The 20,552-nt window shown below is 32.7% G+C and overlaps 3 protein-coding genes across 4 annotated transcripts in view; 1 reads left to right on the plus strand and 2 right to left on the minus strand.

The window, feature by feature from the left end:
• LOC101894395 (protein real-time) overlaps positions 1-2,810 on the minus strand; it is a 49,577-nt gene extending 46,767 nt beyond the window's left edge. Inside the window, exon 1 of one of the 2 annotated variants that reach the window (XM_059132136.1) lies at positions 1,729-2,810. In XM_059132136.1, the coding sequence (XP_058988119.1) occupies positions 1,729-1,791 (63 nt within the window). In that variant the 5' untranslated portion in view covers positions 1,792-2,810. The remainder of the gene's footprint in view (positions 1-1,728) is intronic. The other variant, XM_005187259.4, reaches the window with a different exon arrangement.
• A 4,563-nt stretch (positions 2,811-7,373) lies between these two features.
• LOC101895153 (SUN domain-containing protein 1) lies at positions 7,374-10,869 on the minus strand. The gene is made up of 5 exons (XM_005187264.4): positions 10,685-10,869; positions 10,214-10,633; positions 10,067-10,159; positions 9,839-10,005; positions 7,374-7,559 (listed from the first exon to the last, which is right to left on the minus strand). The coding sequence occupies exons 1-5, from the start codon at positions 10,829-10,831 to the stop codon at positions 7,535-7,537; spliced, it is 852 nt and encodes a 283-aa protein (XP_005187321.3). The 5' UTR covers positions 10,832-10,869; the 3' UTR covers positions 7,374-7,534.
• Positions 10,870-13,555: 2,686 nt separating this feature from the next.
• LOC101894224 (cyclin-K) lies at positions 13,556-16,027 on the plus strand. Its single transcript, XM_005187258.4, has 2 exons — positions 13,556-14,378; positions 14,446-16,027. The coding sequence occupies exons 1-2, from the start codon at positions 14,025-14,027 to the stop codon at positions 15,565-15,567; spliced, it is 1,476 nt and encodes a 491-aa protein (XP_005187315.1). The 5' UTR covers positions 13,556-14,024; the 3' UTR covers positions 15,568-16,027.
• Positions 16,028-20,552: the final 4,525 nt, after the last annotated feature.

Below are 20,552 nucleotides of genomic sequence, written 5' to 3' on the forward strand. Positions count from 1 at the left end.
TCGGTGGGATGTGCCAAAATTCAGAACTTTTTGAAAGATATTGGCCATTTGGTGCACAATTAACCCGAAATCGGTTGAAGATATATATGGGAGCTATATCCAAATCTGCACCGATCTTGATAAAATGTTAGGCACTTATTTATGAGCCGTATCTGATGTCCGGTACCAAATTTCATCCTTGTGGAATGCATATTACGCATGTAAGGGACTTAAAGACTAAATCTGATGAAACATATATGTGGGAGCTATAGCTATATTTGAACCGATTTACAACATATTTGAAATACTGGTTTCTAGGATGAGTTCAGCCGTAATTGCCAAAATTCAGTCCATTTGGGTTGATATTAGCCATTTGTTGAACAATAAACCTGATATCGCATAAAGACATATATGGGAGCTATATCCTAATCTGAACCGATTTCGATAAAATTTGACAGAGGTATTTTGGAGCAGTATCTGATGTCCGGTACCAAATATCATTCTTGTGGAATGCATATTACGAATGTGAGGGACTTAAAACCGCAAATCTGATGAAACATTTATATGGGAGCTATAGCTATATCTGAACCGATTTTCTACAAATTTGATGTACTTGCTTCTAGACTGAATTCCTTGGGATGTACCAAAATTCAGGGCTTTTTGAAAAATATTGGCCATCTGGCGCATTATTAACGCGAAATCGGTTGAAGGTATATATGGGAGCTATATATAAATCTGATCCGATTATCACCAATTTCAATAAGGTTCGTCCTTGGGCCAAACAAATATTGTTTGGAAAATTTCATCTCAATCGGTTAATAAATGCGACTTGCATTTTGTTCAAAAGAATACATGGACAGACGGACGGACGGGCGTACAGATGGACAGACAGGCATAAATCGACTCAGAAAGTGATTCTATGAAAATCCTCAAAAGTAACTATGGGTCTATCTCGCTTCCTTCTCAATGTTACAAACAAATGCACAAAGACATAATACCCTTGACACTATGTGGTGTAGGGTATAAATATCCGAGTTAACTATTTAGACCACATGTCAGCACCTCATCTGCTAATGGGTATTTGAATATCAAATAACAAGTAAATTATTACCAAAGTCTCACATAGGCCTTTCCTAGTTTTCAATTATCCTTGCCTAGAATACTTAAGATATATTATTACAAATTAATTGTAACTTCTTTAAAATTCAAACTTACCCTCATCTTCCAAAAATTTACCTAAAAGTAAACTATAACGTTTATAGCTCCAATGGGTCCCGCCAAAGATGAGGCTTTATAAATCCGCGTTTAAAGTTCTTACAGAACTCCAATAAATCACTATAAATACTTAGGTTAACTAGTTTAAAAGGGATCTTCAAGACATCAAGATTTCTATAGTTCTAATGCACCTCCAAATTTGGGAATTTTTGCTCTGATAGATTTTCAAAAAATATTTTCAAATATCCTTGTTTTATGCCCTTTTTAGGGACCTTGAAAAAATAAAATATATAGCTCCAATGCACCTTGCCAATAAATGAACTACATTAGACTTTGTAAACAATCCACATTAACTATTGGAACCACAAGCTTTTGCACGTCATTTGGTATTCTTGAATATCAATTTGCTATCAATAAATTTCCCAACAAGTTCCGGGGCTTGTAGGCTACCAAGCAACTATCTTTTGCCTTATTCTTACCTAGAATTCTTAAGATATATTATTACAAATAAATTAAATTAATTTCAAAACTTACCATCATAACCAGCTCGAAGGGATATTTATATACCCTGACGGGAGATTGGAATTTTTGCACCATCTTGCCCCAGGAATGTCTTCACAGTACAGCAACAAAAATATTGGGGGGTAGGAAACGATGGAATGTAAACGAAACAAGACACTTGTTACAACTTTACTTTCTGCGTCCTCGAAGAAGAAGAAGAACGAAAATTAAATTCAATTGTGATTTTTCCACGCTGCACTGCCTTTTCTACACGAAATCCATTACAAATTAAATCCAATTTCCACCGAGTTCGAATTCCTTTGGAACAAAATAATCAATAAAATTGTATCCTTTTTTCCTTGTGGTGATGGCAATGGTTGGTTGGTTTTTATGCGGCAGACACTGAGGCACTGGGGCAAGGCACCACAGCACAGCAAACACACACACACACTTACGATACAGCCAAAGAACGCACCGGACACTTAGGCACACATTCAGAAGGACAGACACCACACGGCTGGTTGTCTTCGGAGGAGATTCTCACGCACGCACGCAAGGAAGGGACGTTTGTTGGGCTAACTTGTAAACTTCTTGTATAGTTATGTATTGTTGTTGTGGTTGGGACTTGCTTGTATGTTTGGTGTTTCTTTTCTTCTTCTTCTTTTCTTTTACTTCTTGTTAGCTCTAATGCTTCTTGAAAAGAAAGACTCAGCTACGTTTTTATTTCACTTTCTTTTTATTTTTTTTTGTTTTCTTCTTCTATTTCTCCCTATTATTACTTTGTTGATTTGATTTGTTAATAACAATATGATTATATGCTTCTTCTGATGAAGACGGCAAATCCTAACTCACTTCGCTTTGTTTTGCTTTATTTTGATTTTTTTTATCTTTTTTTTTTTTTTTTTTTTTTGTTAATATTTCTTTAACAAATTGCCCATCATCATTATCTTTGCTATTTCTTATTTGGCTTTTCTTCTTTCACTCAGATGCATATTTTTTTTGTGTATTTTTTATTTGTGCAATATCATTAGTTTGATGTTTTAAAGCAAAAGAAATTTTCACCGCTAAAATTCTTTTCCGTACTTGACAACACCGAGAGAAAAATATAACTGTGCTCATCATTCGTCGTGGCTCAAACAAGACGACCGTGAGCGTATGCATTGTTGTTTTGATGAGAGAGCGGAGAGTGTGTTAATGTTGTTGGTGTGTTGTGACACCCAGTAGGAAATGTTGACGTTTGTTATAAGGAAATAAAAAAATAGCAAGAAGGAAAGCAGGAATATATGAAATAATTCCTTGGCTGGTCTGAGGCAATTGGAATAATAAATAGGCATTAAAAATAAGAAGAAAAGTATAGTATAGCAAGAAAAGGGTAGTACACTGTGTATGCTAGGGATGGGAGTTTATAATTATTAAATTATCTGTTGAAATGAAGATAGAGGTTACAATTTTCAATAAAAATAAATGAAATTTGGCAGAGATAAAAATGTTACATTCCAACGATGCTTGGTATTGGAAATCGTTCTTATTTATATATAGTATTCCACTAAGTAAAACAATTCGACAAGAAGGGAATATGGAATAATTTCTTGAACCAGCGCTATTGAAATAATAAATAGACATAAAAAACTAGCAAGAAAAGCATACTACCATGGTAGAAGAATACAGATAGTCGAATCGACGCAACTGCTTGGACAATGAACTGTCAAACCAATTTTGGAATTCTGAATTCCTGAATGAAAATTTATTCAAATTTTTAAAAATTATTAGAAAAAATGCATATCATAACAATCTCTGTTTTGGCACAGCCCCCATATTACGATACCACCGTATATTCGGTATTTTGACGATTTTAGGGACATTATTCACCGGAATTGTTTGAAATTTTGTATTTGAAGTTCGTAATGGATACTTCAGTCTATAACAGAAATTTGTATCTGCAGGTCCATGTTTTGATATAGCCTCCTTATATACGATGTCCGTCCGTCAGTCTTTCTATTTGGCTGGCTGGTGCGCACGACTCTCGAAGTGAGTATCCGATATGGTCCAAACTTGATACATCCTAATATTATTATCAAACTTAGAACGAGTTGGGAGATGGACAATATCGGTCCACACCTTCTGGTACGTCCCATACAAAAAGTCGAACTTTTCAAAAAAAAAAAAAAAAAGATTTTACTGCACAGAAAGAGAAAGGCTAAGCCGTTTTTGTTCCAACTTTGCAAATCCTAATATTTGCATCACTTCTAGGTCAGGTGCGAAAATGGACAATATCGATCCACTCCATAAAGTAGCTCCCCCACAAAGAGTCAACATTTTAAATAATTATAGCTCCTATAAAATGTGAAGCAGGAGTCCGATTGTCTTCAAAATTCACACATCACAATATTTTTATTAACCCACGATCTGGTGTGAAGATGGGATATATCGGTTCACTCCTTCTGGTACCTCCCCCACAAAGGGTCACAATTTTGAATATTCATGAAGCTCATAAAATTAACGAAATTAACATCCGATTCCTTTCAGACTTGGTACATCCAAATATTTCCATTAACACAAGATCTGTTATAAATATGATAGAGGTCGGACTATTCCTTCTGGTACCTCCCCCACAATTTGTAAATTTTTTTTTTAATATCCATGAAACTCATAAAAAGCGATATGAATATTCGATTTCTTTCAAACTTTCCACATCTCAATTTTCGTATTAATACAAGGTCTGCTATATAAATGGTAGAGGTCGGACAATTTCTTCTGGTACCTCGCGAGCATAAAATTTGAAATGAGCATCCGATTCTCTTCATATTTTACACATGACATTATTTCTACCAACACAAAACCTTCTTTAAAGGTGGGATATATCGGTGCGCTCCTTCTGGTACCTTTCCCACAACGGGTCGAAATTTTGAATATCGATGACGCTCATAAAACGCGAAATTAACATCCGATTCCAGTCAGACTTTGTACATCTCAATATTTCTATCAGCACAATATCTGTTATAAAGATGGTAGAGATCGGACCATTTCTTCTGGTACCTGACCCACATAGTTTTCAAGATTTTGAAAAACAAAACGGTCTATGAAAGCGGAATATGCTTCCAAGTCTCTTCAAATTTCACACATACAAACATTTTTGCTAACACAAGATCTCCTGTGAAGGTGGAATATATCTATATAGGTCACATTTATTTAGGTTCGAAACGAAATGCACAATATTGGCCCAATCCTTCAGAACCTACTCCATAGAAGGTCAACAATTTGAAAAATTATAACAGAATTTAAAATATATTTAAATAATCGAACATTGTCTGAAAGTATACATTTGTCGGCAAAACTGGGTGATACTTTTTATACCCTACAACACTATGTGTTGGGGGTATTATAAGTTTGATTGGGCCAAAAATTATGTAACACCTCGAAATATTGATTTCTCACATAGGAAAGTATATATGGATCTTCCTAGCTCGCCGAGCTGAGTCGATCTAGCTATGTATGTCCGTCCGTCCGTCTGTCCGTCTGTCCATGTTAATTTGTAATCACTCTACAGGTCGCAATTATGGCGCGATCTTCACGAAATTTAGAATGGAGGTGGGGATAGGGTCAGAATAGAACCCTATTTCTTTTAGAGATGATCGCCAAATATTTAGGGGTTGAAATGGACCAAATACTGAAAAAATGTCGGATTTTGCAGTAGCTATACAGGTCGCAATTATAGATCAATCGACGCGGAATTTCGCATGTAGCTAGAGTTTAGGGCGGGGAAGAAGCCTACCAATTTAGGTGGTCATCGGATAATATTTAGCGGGTAAAATAGACCATATCTTTTGTGTTGAAAAAATTCAAAATTTTTCATTAAACCGCGAATATTTTAAATCCTGGCGAAATCACAAAGCCATGACAAGGTTACTCCTGATCTTTACATTGATGTTAACATCCAACAAAACGGATATATAGCATAATATGTGCGATATTTATGTCTATCAAAGAAGATATGCTTGAAAGATCTCTTATATGTCGAGAACGGCTGAACTGATTTCGACAGTTCTCATTAATTCAGAATGGCCTCTTGGCAAGACATAAAATACGTCTAAAAAAATCGCATAAAAATATCTATCTAAAGATGAAAATATTGATTTTGTAAAATTTTCTCATATTTTTTCAATTTTGTCATATTTTTGGCATATTTTCATTTTGAATTAAACATTTGGTAATATTTCTACAGATAACAAAACAAAGTAGCTAGGATATCAGGATATCATATACAGATCGCATTTATGGCCCGATCGTTATGAAATTTTGTATGGGGATAAGATGAGGGTCAGAATAGAAGCCTACTCTTTTTGGAGATGATCGACATATATTTAGGGGTTGAAATGGACCAAAAAAACTGCCAAATTGTCAGCAGGTCGTAATTATCGCCCGATCCTCAGGCACATTTGAATGGGGGTTACCGGACATTGCAAAAGCCAAACAGTTTTGGATGGCCATCCAAAAATATTCAATGTGTGAAATAGTTTGCCAACTTTTGTAGACAAAATACGAAAATGTCCATTACAGTGACTTCTTGGAGAATTCACAAATACAGGAAAGACGCACTTCTGACTATTTCGTTAACGCTGATTTAGTTGCAGAATATAGTCAAATGGCTGTATCTCATATAGATGCGTTTCAGTCAAAAACCAATAATAAATGTTAATCTTTTGCCACTTCTGAAAGATTATAGGTCTTTGGGAAATATTGGTTCCAGATCTAGGAAGACCATTTAAGTGCAACATCTACCAATAAATTGGAAATGAGCAAATTAGTTTAAGTTGCTATTATTCGAAAATTAGAGAACGAAACCTGATGGTTTTCTTTTATTATTTGTCACAATATCTTGTGCAATTCTTTCGAGTATCTCGCCTATATAAACTGTATCGTTTATTGTAGAGTTGTAGGGTATTCAACGGTCGGCCCCGCTCGACTGTAGCCTTTGCTTACTTGTTTTAATATGTTTTCTATTCAAATGGGTTTCAAATCTACTGGAACTTCCCAAAAAATTATAATGGTGCAGGCTATTTTACAATGGGACCCAATAATTTAGTATTATCTGTTTTTGCTAAATTTAAAAAAGTTTTGTTTTACCCGAAAGACAAACAAATATCGTTAAATAGACTACATTTTATGCTGATCAAGAATATATATAGTTTGTGGGGTCTCTTCCATATTATTTTCTTATTGCTGGCGATATCACTTTCTAACACTATTTTTTCCTACTGGGTCACTATGTCATCTCATTTGAATGTTTTATCTTTTGTTTTTTTTTTTTTTTTTTTTGTTTGCCATTCATTCTTGGCCTTATGCTTCCGCTTCACAACAACAAACAAATGCGCAAAAGATAAGATATGAGAATACTTGTTTTTTTCTCTCTCACTCTCGAGGAGAGAGAGATAGTTATACAAAACCAAAGCGTAAGCAATGTCAACAATTCTCTCATTTGTAAACAACAGACAACAAAACGCACGCCTACAACTAACGGATGTCTGATGAATGAACGGTGGGATAAATGCATAGATGAAAGAGACCGAATACACACTGACAGATAAATGTGAAAGTTGTGGGAGTACAGAATATTAGAAGATATTGTCACAGAGTGGCAGCGATTTAAATAGGGTAAGGAAGAAAGACAAGGAAGTCATATTTTATTGTTTTTTTTTTCGTAAAATATAATACAAAACATACATATTTTCAAATAAACAACACCAAATATATAAATAATAACAAAACACACAATAAATTATTTGAGCAAACAAAAAATAATTTCCATTCTAAAATTATCAGCTGCATAGATTTGTTGACCTTATAATCTGCCGTAGACAGCAATTCTGCAATCGAGAGGAAAAAATAATTAGAAGTGATTAAAAACGTAATAATAAGCAACAAAGAAACAATATTTTTTTCCACCACTAAAGAGCTATTTTTATAGACCCCAAGAGCTATAAATGATCTGTTTTTTTTTCAAGGCCCCAGAGCTATGAACAATGTTTTTCGATGGCCCACAACTTTTTTGAAGATTTTTTTTTCGATTGGCTTCAGAGTTATAAACTTGGATTTTAATAGTTTTTTTTAACACCTACCGAGCTATAAACATGGATTTTTTAAGAATCGTGGATTTTTAAGGATTTTTTTAACTTTGATTTTTAAAGAATTTTTTCAAAAGTGGATTTTTAAAAGATTTTTTTAAAGCTTGGGTTTTTTTTAAAGAAGTTTATCCTAATGTGGATTTTTTAAAGAATTTTTTTAAAGCTTGGGGTTTTTAAAGAAGTTTATTCTAACATGGATTTTTTAAAGAATTTTTTTTCAAATCAGGCTTTTTAAAGATTTTTTTAAACTTAAATTTTTTAAGAAAATTTTGGATTTTTTAAAGATTTTTTTAAATCTGGATTTTTTTCAAACGTGGATTTTTAAAGATTTTTTTAAAACCTAGATTTTTTAAAGATTTTTTTTAAACGTGGATTTTTTAAATATTTTTTTCAAACATGGATTTTTTAAAGATTTTTTTAAAGCTTGGAGTTTTAAAGATTTTTTTTAAAACCTAGATTTTTCAAAGATTTTTTTCAAATGTGAATTTTTTAAAGATTTTTTTCAAACGTGGAATTTTAAAGATTTTTTTTCAAACGTGGAATTTTTAAAGATTTTTTTTCAAACGTGGAATTTTTAAAGATTTTTTTAAAACTTAGATTTTTTAAAGATTTTTTTAAAACTTAGATTTTTTAAAGATTTTTCTTTGGATTGGATTTTTAAAGATTTATTTTAAACCTATATTTTTTAAAGATTTTTTTCAAAATCTTTAAGATTTTTTTCAAACGTCGATTTTTTAAATATTTTTTTCAAATGTGGATTTTTTAAATATTTTTTTCAAATGTGGATTTTTTAAAGATTTTTTTCAAACGTTGATTTTTTAAAGATTTTTCTCAAACGTGGATTTAAAAAAAAAAAAATTCAAACGTGGATTTAAAAAAAAAATTCAAACGTGGATTTAAAAAAAAAATTCAAACGTGGATTTAAAAAAAAAATTCAAACGTGGATTTCTTAAGGATTTTTCAAACGTGGATTGTTTAAAGATTTTTTTTTCAAACGTGGATTTTTTAAAGATTTTTTTCAAACGTGGATTTTTTTAAAGATTTTTTTCAAACGTGGATTTTTTAAAGATTTTTTTTCAAACGTGGATTTTTTTAAAGATTTTTTTCAAACGTGGATTTTTTAAAGATTTTTTTTCAAACGTGGATTTTTTAAAAAAAAATTTAAAGCTTGGATTTTTAAAGATTTTTTTTAACCCTAGATTTTTTAAAGATTTTTTTTTTTAAAATTGGGTTTTTTAAAAATTTTTTAAAGGTGAAACTTTTAAAGATTTTTTAAAACCAACATTTTTTAAAGATTTTTTTTTCAAAATTGGATTTTTTATAAATTTTTTAAAGCTTGGACTTTTAAAGATTTTTTAAATCCTAGATTTTTTTTAAAGCTATTTATAAAGATTTTTTAAAACCTAGATTTTTTTAAAGCTTGGATTTATAAAGATTTTTTAAACCTAGATTTTTAAAGATTTTTCTCAAACGTGTATTTTTTAAAGTTTTTTTAAAGCTTGGATTTTCAAAGACTTTTTTTAAAACCTAGATTTTTTTCAAACATGGATTTTTTAAAGATTTTTTTTAAACGTGGATTTTTTAAAGATTTTTTTCAAACGTGGATTTTTTAATAATTTTTTTCAAAAGTGCATTTTTTAAAGATTTTTTTTTAATTTTTTTCAAAGATTTTTTTTTCTCAAACATGGATTTTTTTAAAGCTTGGATTTTTAAAAATATTTTTTTAAAACCTAGATTTTTTTTAGAGAATTCTGGATTTTTTAAATAAGTTTTTCCTAACGTGGATTTTTTAAAGAATTTTTTTCAAATCTGGATTTCTTAACGATTTTTTTAAAGCTTGGATTTTTAAAGATTTTTTTAAAACCTAGATTTTTTTTAGAGAATTTTGGATTTTTTAAATATGTTTTTCCAAACGTAGATTTTTTTTAGAGATTTTTGTATTTTTTAACGAAATTTTTCCAAACCTGGATTTTTAAGGAATTTTTTTCAAATGTGGATTTTTTTTAATAATTTTTTCTTACCTATAAACACACGTATAACTCGGATGGCCATGATTTGTTTGAAATCTAAATTTCAAAATTCCCACACGATCACTGGTTAGGACCGTAAAATATTGGCTGGTCCTCTTCGGGTCATTGTGGAACCTATATTTGCCCAAAGAAAACTCATGCAAATCGCCATAGATTGCCTGCGGGAACATAAGGAAAAACTGTCTTTAGCAATCGTAAAAAATCGAAATCCAAACTTACAATTATTTCAAAATCCTTGGGCGCCGATGTGGTATCTCCCGTCGGAGATTGATGCCTGGGTATGTGTTCCAACAGAATTTGATCTAAGAGAATCTAAAGAGAACTGCTGTAGACAATAATTCACAAAATAGCCCAACTCCCTCCCACCTCATGACTCAACTGCACTGTCACCTCAGCCGAGCCGGTATTGCGAAATCCAAAACAATTGCCCGGCTTCATTGTGGACCTGAGCATATTTATGGGAGGATTACATGAAAACTCCATGCCCAGACATGATTTGAGAAAACTTGTCGGACAAATTGGTTCTGCTGAAATGGATAAAATTTTGGCGCCCAATTCGTCAGAGGCAAAATTTACACGTTCCACAATGGCAGCCATGGCTGAATTTTCCACATCTTCTGGGCTTTCCATCCCCTTGGCATCTTGTTTAATTTTCAGCGATTTCTTGAGATTAAATAAATCTTCCCATATGCCGGAGAGACGTTTCTTGATCATCGTATCCACCAACTCTGAAAGGTGATTGGACGTGTCCCGATGCCCACTTACTGAATTGTGGAGAACTAAATGCTAGAGGAAATTAATTATTGTCACGAAATTTCCATGGTTATGGGGACTTACTGCGATTTCATCCATTTCCTCCCGCAAACGTTTCAATTCTCTGGCATTCTGAATATTATTCGATATCAGACTGTAGACAAAAATACTTATTAGCAGGGTAGTGATCACATAGCATACACAAATTCGAAAACGATTCATTTGAATCATAATGGCGAGTTTTTTCGTAATATTTACATATTCACGAGACAAATATTTCAAAATATTGACAGAAAATATTTAAACTAATTAAAATAGGGTTCTCGTTTTTTTTTAGGAATTTTTTTTATCATTTTCTTGGATTTGTGGAATTCGTTATTTAGTCTAAAAATATTTATTTTTAGAAAAGCCACATGCCGGGATTTTTCAATAAATTATATTCTTAGGAGAAAGGAAACAAAAATATAAGATATCTCAATTTTTTGGACTTTTTTGGACTTTTTATACTTTTACATATAGTACTCAAATATTTAATATTATTTAAATTTTATTTCATATATTTGCATAACACACTTTTCAATGTTCTTTTTAAGGATATAATCCCATCCCTGGTACTCTCATACGAATTGAATGAGAAAATGTTATTTTGTCATCGGTTCTTTCTCTATCTTTCTCCTAAAAACTCATTTGTAATTTTCGACACTCTTTACACATATAAATTGGGCAATCACTGTCTTTTTAGAAACTAAATGTAAATTAGTCTGTTTTATTTATGTCTCCTTTTTTCTTTTCTTTTCTTTTCGATTTATTTCCATATTTTCCAAAATAAACATTTTTTTGTCAATTAAGCATTTCCAACTCTGTTGCTGTCATTGCTTTAAAATGCAACATCGCATACCCCACAAGCAGCTGTTTTCTTAACTTCTTCTTTTTCTCTCATTCATGCAAATGTCGCCATTCACTATGAAATGATAGCTTGGCAATTCAGCAGCGAAAAGTCGAGATTTTCAGGCATTTGGCAAATAAATAGAACATAAAACCAACAAGTAAAGGTCAAAAGTCGGAAAGGGCCGGCTATATGATATCCTACACCGCTATGGGTATTTAGTAGAGCTTTCGTAACAAAAAGGTTTATATTAAGAATTTATGTGAAGTACTTAATACCAACTATGAACCAATTAACATCGCTGCATAGCGCATGATATGACTTCGATTAGGATTATATAAAAAAATAATTATTGGAACAATACATATACCAGACTGAGTTCCACCAAATGCTAAAACTCGGTTGAATATGAAAAAATCTATTCAATTTGGGCTGATATTACATATATGGTGAGCAATAACTGTAAAATCGAATGAAGATGTATATCGAAGGTATATAAAAATCTGAACCGATCTGAATAAGTTTGACAGAGGTATTTTCGAGCAGTATCTGATGACCGATATCAAATAGCATTATTTTGGTGTGTACATAACGCATGTGAGGGACTTTAACACCAAATCGGATGAAATATATATATGGGAGCTATAGCTATAACTGGATCGATTTTCTTCAAATTTGAAGTTCTTGTTTGTAGGAAAAATTCAGTAGGAATTGCCAAGATTCAGTGCATTTGGACTGATTGGTGAAAAATAAACCTGATATCGGATAAAGATATTATGGGATATAGCTCCCATAATATCTTAGCCGATCTTGACAAAATTCAGTCTTATGGGGCTGATATTAGCCATTTGGTGCACAATTAACCCGAAATCGGTTGAAGATAGATATGGGAGCTATATCTAAATCTGATCCGATGTCGATAAAATTTGACAGAAGTTTTTCTGGGCTGGTACCAAAAATCTGGTAACAAAAATCATTATTGTGGAGTGCATATTACCATGTGAGGGACTTAAACCCCCAAATCGGATGAAACATATATATGGGAGCTATAGCTATATCTGAACCGACTTTCTTTTGATGTACTTGCTTCTAGACTAAATTCGGTCGGATGAGCCAAAATTTACTCCATTTGGACTGGTATTGGCCATTTGGTGTACAATATATATATGGGAGCTATATATAAATTTTAACCGATTCTGACCAATATTAATAGGGTTCGTGCTTGTGCCAAAGAAATATTGTTTAAAATTTTCATTTTAATCGGATGATAAATGCGACCTGCATTTTGTTCACAAAAATGCATGGACGGACAGAATGACATGCATAAATCGACTCAGAAAGTGGTTCTATGATAGTACAAATTTCTGGAACATATTAATAATAGTTTTTATTTCACATGCCGGTAAAGCAAGAATTAAGACTCAACTCCATAGTACAATATTTTTACGGTGGCCTCTTTTCGAAGGAGAATATCTAACTTTTACTTATAGAAATCAAGTCCCGATCTCTGCTTGATGTATATATAATGGCCGATAAATAACAAAATTATGTTGTCGGACACATAAATCGTTTTTCGTTATTACAAGTTTTATTTAAATATGAACTGTTCGTAAAGCAAAATGTCAGAACCTCTTCCCTTTAGTTTTTAACGTAAATTTTATTGAATTCATTTTGCCATATTTCATATTGATAATATGACAATAACAGCAAAATGTATTCCAATAGAAAATGGATAAAGTAATTCGTTTATTTTTTATTGAAGATCTGAATTAAAGATTTACTTATAGGAATTAATTACAAATTTGCTTTGTTTTTTTTTTAAACTAAAATGAAGATGCTACTGTGAAAAAATGCAGTGACTACCAGATAAATTTAAAAAAATTATTAATTATAAGCCAAAATGACGTTTTTGTTCATTTTATTTCCATATATATCAAAAAAATCCTATTATTTTCCTGTTAACAATAAATCATTCCCACCCCTGTCACAAATCATTGCTTTAAAATACAACCCTACACACCGGGTAAACAGCTGTTCTCTTTGCTTCTTCTTTTTCCTACATGCAAGAATCTCCAAGTTTGACAGTTGATGAGAGCAGAGATTTACGTGCATTTGGCAAACGAATAGAAAATAATAAAAAAAGAAAGATATAAAAACTAAATAAATTCCTATTAATATTATTATTGTATTTAGAATAATTAATGACTTAAACTATTTTTTGTTTTGTTAACAAATACCATTACCTTAATTACGCAAAACGAAACAAGAAAAGAAGACAGAACCGACAGCAGTGCAAGCAAAGTTGTGTCAAGTGAAAGCTACCAAAGAGAGCAAGTGTAAACGGCAGCAAGCATTTTTTTGTGTTGTTAGGTTGGTGTGGTGGTGATCCAAGCGAGCGGACAATTAGACTTCATCCGCCTGACCCCCACTGTGTAAACAAATTGCAAGTTCGAGTGGACTCTGGGTGTCCTTTTGCCTAAAAGTGGAGCGCAAGAAATACAAGACTGCCGCAACGACGACGTAAAGCTTGCCCAGAAAATGCCTTGTTGGTATTATGACAAGAGCGAGCTGCGTGACACTCCTTCAATACGTGATGGCATTCCATTGGAAACGGAGAGGCGTTATCGCAAAGAGGGCGCCCGTTTCATTATGACCTGTGGCACACAGATGGGTTTGGGCCACAACACCATGGCCACGGGTGTGGTGTATTTCCATCGTTTCTATATGTTCCAGTCCTTCAAACAGTTTCCACGTTATGTGACAGCATGTTGCTGCCTCTTGCTGGCCGGCAAAGTGGAGGAGACACCAAAGAAATGTCGAGATATTATACTAATAGCACGTCAGTTACTGTCCGATAATCATTTCTATTCGTTTGGCAAAGAACCCAAAGAGGTAGGTGGCAAATGAATCACTTGTTTGATGAAATACCCAAAAGATTTTTTTTGATTCTTCCTTTTAGGAAGTCATAACCCTGGAACGGATTCTATTGCAAACCATTAAGTTTGATCTGCAGGTGGAACACCCCTATTCCTTTCTGCTCCGCTATGCCAAATGTTTCAAGGGCGATCAACAGAAGTTACAAAAAATGGTACAAATGGCCTGGAATTTTGTCAACGATTCGCTGAGTACGGTTGTGTGTCTGCAATGGGAGCCGGAAATTATTGCGGTGGCCCTAATCTATTTGGCCAGTAAATTGAGTAAATTTACGGTAACCGATTGGATAGGTCGCCAGCCGCATCACACCCGCTGGTGGGATATGTTTGTTTCCGACGTCACCATGGACATTTTGGAAGACATATGCCATCAGGTGCTGGATTTGTATCAAAGCAATTCCAAAGAGACCACAGAAAGCAATAGTCCACCACAGAAACCACCAAGTAGGGCGGATAGTCCTACACCCATGAAATCGGCGCTGACCTCAGCGGCAAATCATGCTGGGTCACCGGCGGGCAAAACGAAACCACCACCAACAACAGCACCGACGGCCGCAGCGAATTCAGTGTCAAATGATCTAAATAATGCACAAAATATTAAACCCATACCGACCATTGCCTCTAGCATACCAACTGTACCTCCTGCCTCCATTGATCATCATGCAGCGCCACCACCACATGGTGTGGCAGCAGCTTCCTCCGGTTACCATCATCCCCCGCATCATCATCATCATGCGGCGGCCACCGCCTCTTCCCATCACATGTACACTGCCATGCCTCCCATGGCGGGACACCATCCAATGCATGCCATGTATGCCCAGGGTGCACCCATGCCACCAGCATCAGGTTATCCTCCGCATGTACCCAGTGTGGCTGGGCCCAATGCAGCGGCGGGTGTTATACCACCACCTTTGCCACCTCCACCCCAACCCATGGTGCCATATTGTGCACCATCTTCATATGGTGGTCCGGCCCACTATGCCAGTGTACCGCCCATGCCGCCGGGAGCTGCCAATGCCAGTGGAGGAGTACCTCCACCGCCTCCACCCGGTGTTGACTCGCAACCACCCATCTCGTCGAGTAGAGGAGGTGGTAATTACTATCAGCCCCCACCCCCCGGTAGTTATCCCAGTCGGCAAAGATACTAAAACTTAAAAAAAGGCTGTCTTTTTGTACTACTCCTACTCCTCATCCTCCTACGCTGCCGCCGCCGATGATCACCCAAAAACCTACGATAATGATGATGATTTTTGAGTGAGGTATGGAATTTGTTGTAATTATTTTTTTTAATATTATTTTGTAATTTTCTTTTCCTTGTAACAAAAACAAAACGAAACAAAAAAATAGCAAAGACAATTTATTTCAAATATAGGAAACATAAAGGAATGAAACAAACAAAAACAAAACAAAAAAATATCAAGATTAATTTAAGAGAATTTAGTTTTTTATATAATATAAACAAAAAAAGAAAACAAAAACAAAACCAAGCAAAAGTTATTTAAAAATAAAACTGTAATAAAGGAACCATTAATATTTTTTCAAAAATATTCAAACACAAAAAACGAAAGAACAAATTAAAAATGAACGAAGAAGAAAAACAAAAGACAATTGCAAGTGGTTTTATTTGTGTAATAACAACAAAATACAATTGTTTTGAAAATTATAATAAAAACAACCGAAAAAAATGTTGAAAGAAATGAAGTGTTTGTTCGAATTTGAAGATTGAGGTAATTGAATGGAGATTTTTTAAATGAATTTTCAAAGGGGGGTTTTGGAAAAAAATTAGTCACACATTTTTAGGAGAGTTTTAAAAGGTTTCAAAAACGATTTTAAATCTGTTTTAAAGGAAATTTTGAATGATTTTTTTAAGGATTTTTTGTAGGTCAAAGGAGGGTTTTTGGAAAAATTTTGTCACACATTTTTGGGAGAGAGGTTCCAAAAACTATTTCAAATCTCCTTTGAAATTCGGTTTTAAAAAGAAATTTTTAATGAATTTGTAAAGAATTTTTTGTAGGTTTTAAAAGAAAAACCACGAAAGAGATTTTGAACAAATTATTTAAAGGCATTTTGGGAGGGGTTTAAAAAGTATTTTTATAATGGTCTTAATTAGAATTTTAAAGCAAATTTTTTTTTTCAAGAGTTATAGGAAACATTTTAAAAGGTCTTCTGAGGTTATTATAAGACTTGGGTTTTTAATAGGAAACAAACGCTATTTTAAAATAAATTTTTGGAAGTTTTTTTTTAGAGGGTTTTTTAGAGGGGTTTGAAAGGGATTTATGGAAATTTAAATAGGACTTTAGGAAGTCCTAACAGGAGATTTTTTAATAAATTTCAAAAGTGGTCTGGAATGAATTTTAAGAGCTGTGTGAGCATGGATTGCAAATGAATTTTTTATACTCTCCACCATAGTATTGAGGATATATTAAGTTTGACATTCCGTTTGGAACACCTCGAAATATACATTTTAGATCCCACAAAGTATATATATTCCTGATTAGCATAAAATTCTATGTCGATTTAGCGATGTCCGTCCGTCTGTGGAAATCACTCTAGCTTCCGAACGAAATGAAGTAGGTTGATAAAATTTTACTCAAATGTGTATTATGTCTGCAGGACTTTTGGTATTGAAAATGGGTCATGTAGGTCGACGTTTTGGTACAGCCCCCACATAACGATACCTCCCTTTTTTGGTATTTTGGTGATTTAAGCGACATTATTTACCGGAAATGTTTCAAATTTGCTATTTAAAGTTCGTATGCAGGTCCACGTCTTCGTATATCCCCTATATAACGATAAGTCCCGATATTCGGTACTTTGATGATTTTGGCGACATTATTCATCGAAATTGTTTCAAATCTGGTATTTGAAATTCATAACGGATACTGCAGCCTATGACAGAAAATTGTCTGTGCAGGTCCACGTTTTGGTATAGCCCCCATATAAGGTACCTCCCTTTTTTCGGTACTTTATTTACCGGAATTGTTTCAAATTTGGTATTTGAAGGTCGTAATGGGTACTACAGCCTATGTTAGAAAATTGTCGGTGCAAGTCCACATCCTCGTATAGCCTTCATATAACGGTTCCTCCCGATATTCCGTTTTTTGACGATTTTAGCTACATTATTCACCGAATTTTTTATTCAAGTTTAGTACGTAGGTACACATCGTCGTATAGACCCTAACATAACGGCCACATTCGGTGTTTTTAAGATTTTAGCAGAATTTTTAACGAATTTAATTTTTTTGAAAATTGCCAAAATCGTTCCAAATGGTGGAGGGCATGCAAAGATCGGCCCAGGCGAACTTACAGCTTTTTTACTTGTTAAAATTACAATAGGATCCCCGACAATTAAAAAATAAATATTTTTCGACTTACCCATTTTGTCCAATTTCAGTGCTTTGCTGATTTTTCCGTTCTTTCCTTTGTGTCGATCGAATTCAGGTAATCTATCGCTTGCTCCAGACTTTCCCGGCAATATAGAGGAATTCCAATTAAAATTGACAAGAATCTGCAATTAAATAATATTAGCAAACAGTGGCATGTTGTGAAAAGCAATTACCGTCCTTAAAAACCTGTAAATATTTGTTTCAACTTTTCTATAAAACAAAAGTCTGAGGAACCTCATCGGACCATTTCACTTGATGTTTTCCATAAAGGGCCTTACTTAAGCAAGTAAATACGTCTTCCCCCATTCCAAAATTTTTGCTTGTGACTCTAAAATTTGGAAGCTATACCTCTATTTATTACCGAGAAGTAAAATTAGTAATCCTATATTGAATATATTTGTGAGAAGTTAAATTTTCCGCTGAAAATTCTGACAGCTGGTATTATCATTAAAAGCGACCTATACCAAAAAGTGGACCTAATTTTTATATCTTTGTCGAGTATTCTTGTTTATTCTCCAAAATTCCTTAAAATTTTCTCTAAAAATATTTTAGAAATTAACTTTCATTAAATTCTAATCTTCGTTAAATTCTTTAAAAAAAAAATCCTCAAAAAATTCCTTAAAAATCATCTAAAAATTCTACACGTCTGCGGTCCTCTGAATATCATCTAAAGTTCCTTAAAAATCGTTTAAACATACCGTTAGAAATCCACTAAAAATTCTTTAAAAATCCACTTTTGTGGTTCTCAAAGAATCCTCTTAAAATTCTTTAAAAATCCACGTTTGTTGTCCACTTAATAGCCTCTAAAAATTCCTTTAAAATCCTCTATTTTTTTAGAAATATATGTCTTTAGTTCTTTAAATATCCTCTAAAAATTCTTTAAAAAAATCATTTATATATACCTCCAAATAAACTTCAAAAATTCTTTAAAAAATCCCCTTTTATGGTCATCTAAAATCCTTTAAAAAACCGCATTTATAGTTACTGAAGTATCTCCTAAAAATTCATTAAGAATTCACTTTTATAGTCCTTTAAATGTCCATTAAAGATTCCCAGAAAAATGCTATAAAAATTCGAGTTTGTGCTTCCTTAAAAATCCTCTCAAAGTTCCCGCGTTTGTGGTTCTCCAAAGATTCACTGAAACTCCTCTTAAAATTCTTTAAAAATCCATGTGTGCGGTTCTCTAAATATCCTCTTAGAATTCTTTAAAACTCCTCTAAAAAATATCCCAGAAAAATCCTCTACATTTTTTTAAATTCCCGTTTGTGGTTCTCCAAATATCCTATAAAAATTCTTTAAAAAAATTCATGTTTTTGGTCCTCAAAATATTCTCTAAAAATTCATTAAAAAATCCTCTTAAAGTTTTTTATAAAATACACATTATCATAAAATACACACAGTCCTCTAAAAACCTCTTGAAAAATCCTCTAAAAATTCTTTAAAAATCCACTTTTATAGTCCTCCAAATATCTTTCAAAAATCCACGTTTATGGTCCCTGAAGTACTCTTAAAAATTTTATTAAAAATCTACTTTTAAAATCCTTTATATATCCATTAAAAATCCCTCAAAAAATCCCCTGAAACCTCCTCTAAAAATTCTTTAAATATTCACTTTTATAGTTCTCCAAATATCATTTAAAAAATCCACGTTTATAGTCCTATGAAAATCCTTCAAAATCCTCTAAAAGTTCTTTAAAAATCCACTTTTATAATCTTTAAAATATTCTTTTGAAAATTCCACTTTTATAGTCCTTTAAATGTCCACTAAAAATTTCTTAAAAAATCCTCTAACAATTCTTTAAAAATCCACGTCTGTGGTTCTCCTCTAAAAATTTCTTTAAAAATCTACGTTTGAGGTTCTCTAAATACCCTCAAAAAGTTTCTTAAAATATCCTGCAAAAAAATCACTTGTATAGTTCTCCAAATATCCTTTTAAAAACAACGCATATCCTTTAAAAAAATCCATTTTTATAAAATAATTTTTAAAAAATCCACGTTTGTCAAGGGATTCTAAAAATAATTTTTAAAAAATCCACGTTTGTCAAGGGATTCTAAAAATAATTTTTAAAAAATCCACGTTTGTCAAGGGATTCTAAAAATAATTTTTAAAAAATCCACGTTTGTCAAGGGATTCTAAAAATAATTTTTAAAAAATCCACGTTTGCCAAGGGATTCTAAAAATAATTTTTAAAAAATCCACGTTTGCCAAGGGATTCTAAAAATAATTTTAAAAAAAACTTCACGTTTGCCAAGGGATTCTAAAAATAATTTAAAAAAAAAAGTCCACGTTTGCCAAGGGATTCTAATAATAATTTTTAAAAATAGTCCACGTTTGCCAAGGGATTCTAAAAATAATTTTTAAAAAATCCACGTTTCCCAAAGGATTCTAAAAATAATTTAAAAAAAATCCACGTTTGTCAAGGGACTCTAAAAATAATTTAAAAAAAATCCACGTTTGTCAAGGGACTCTAAAAATAATTTAAAAAAAATCCACGTTTGTCAAGGGACTCTAAAAATAATTTTTAAAAAATCCACGTTTGTTGTGGGACCTCAAAAATAATTTTTAAAAAATCCACGTTTGTTGTGGGACCTCAAAAATAATTTTTAAAAAATCCACGTTTGCCAAAGGATTCTAAAAATAATTTAAAAAAAATCCACGTTTGTTGTGGGACCTTAAAAATAATTTTTAAAAAATCCACGTTTGCCAAGGGATTCTAAAAATAATTTTTAAAAAAATCCACGTTTGC

This window comes from Musca domestica, unplaced genomic scaffold (assembly GCF_030504385.1).
Source record: "Musca domestica strain aabys unplaced genomic scaffold, Musca_domestica.polishedcontigs.V.1.1 110, whole genome shotgun sequence".
Taxonomy (NCBI): Eukaryota; Metazoa; Arthropoda; class Insecta; order Diptera; family Muscidae; genus Musca; species Musca domestica.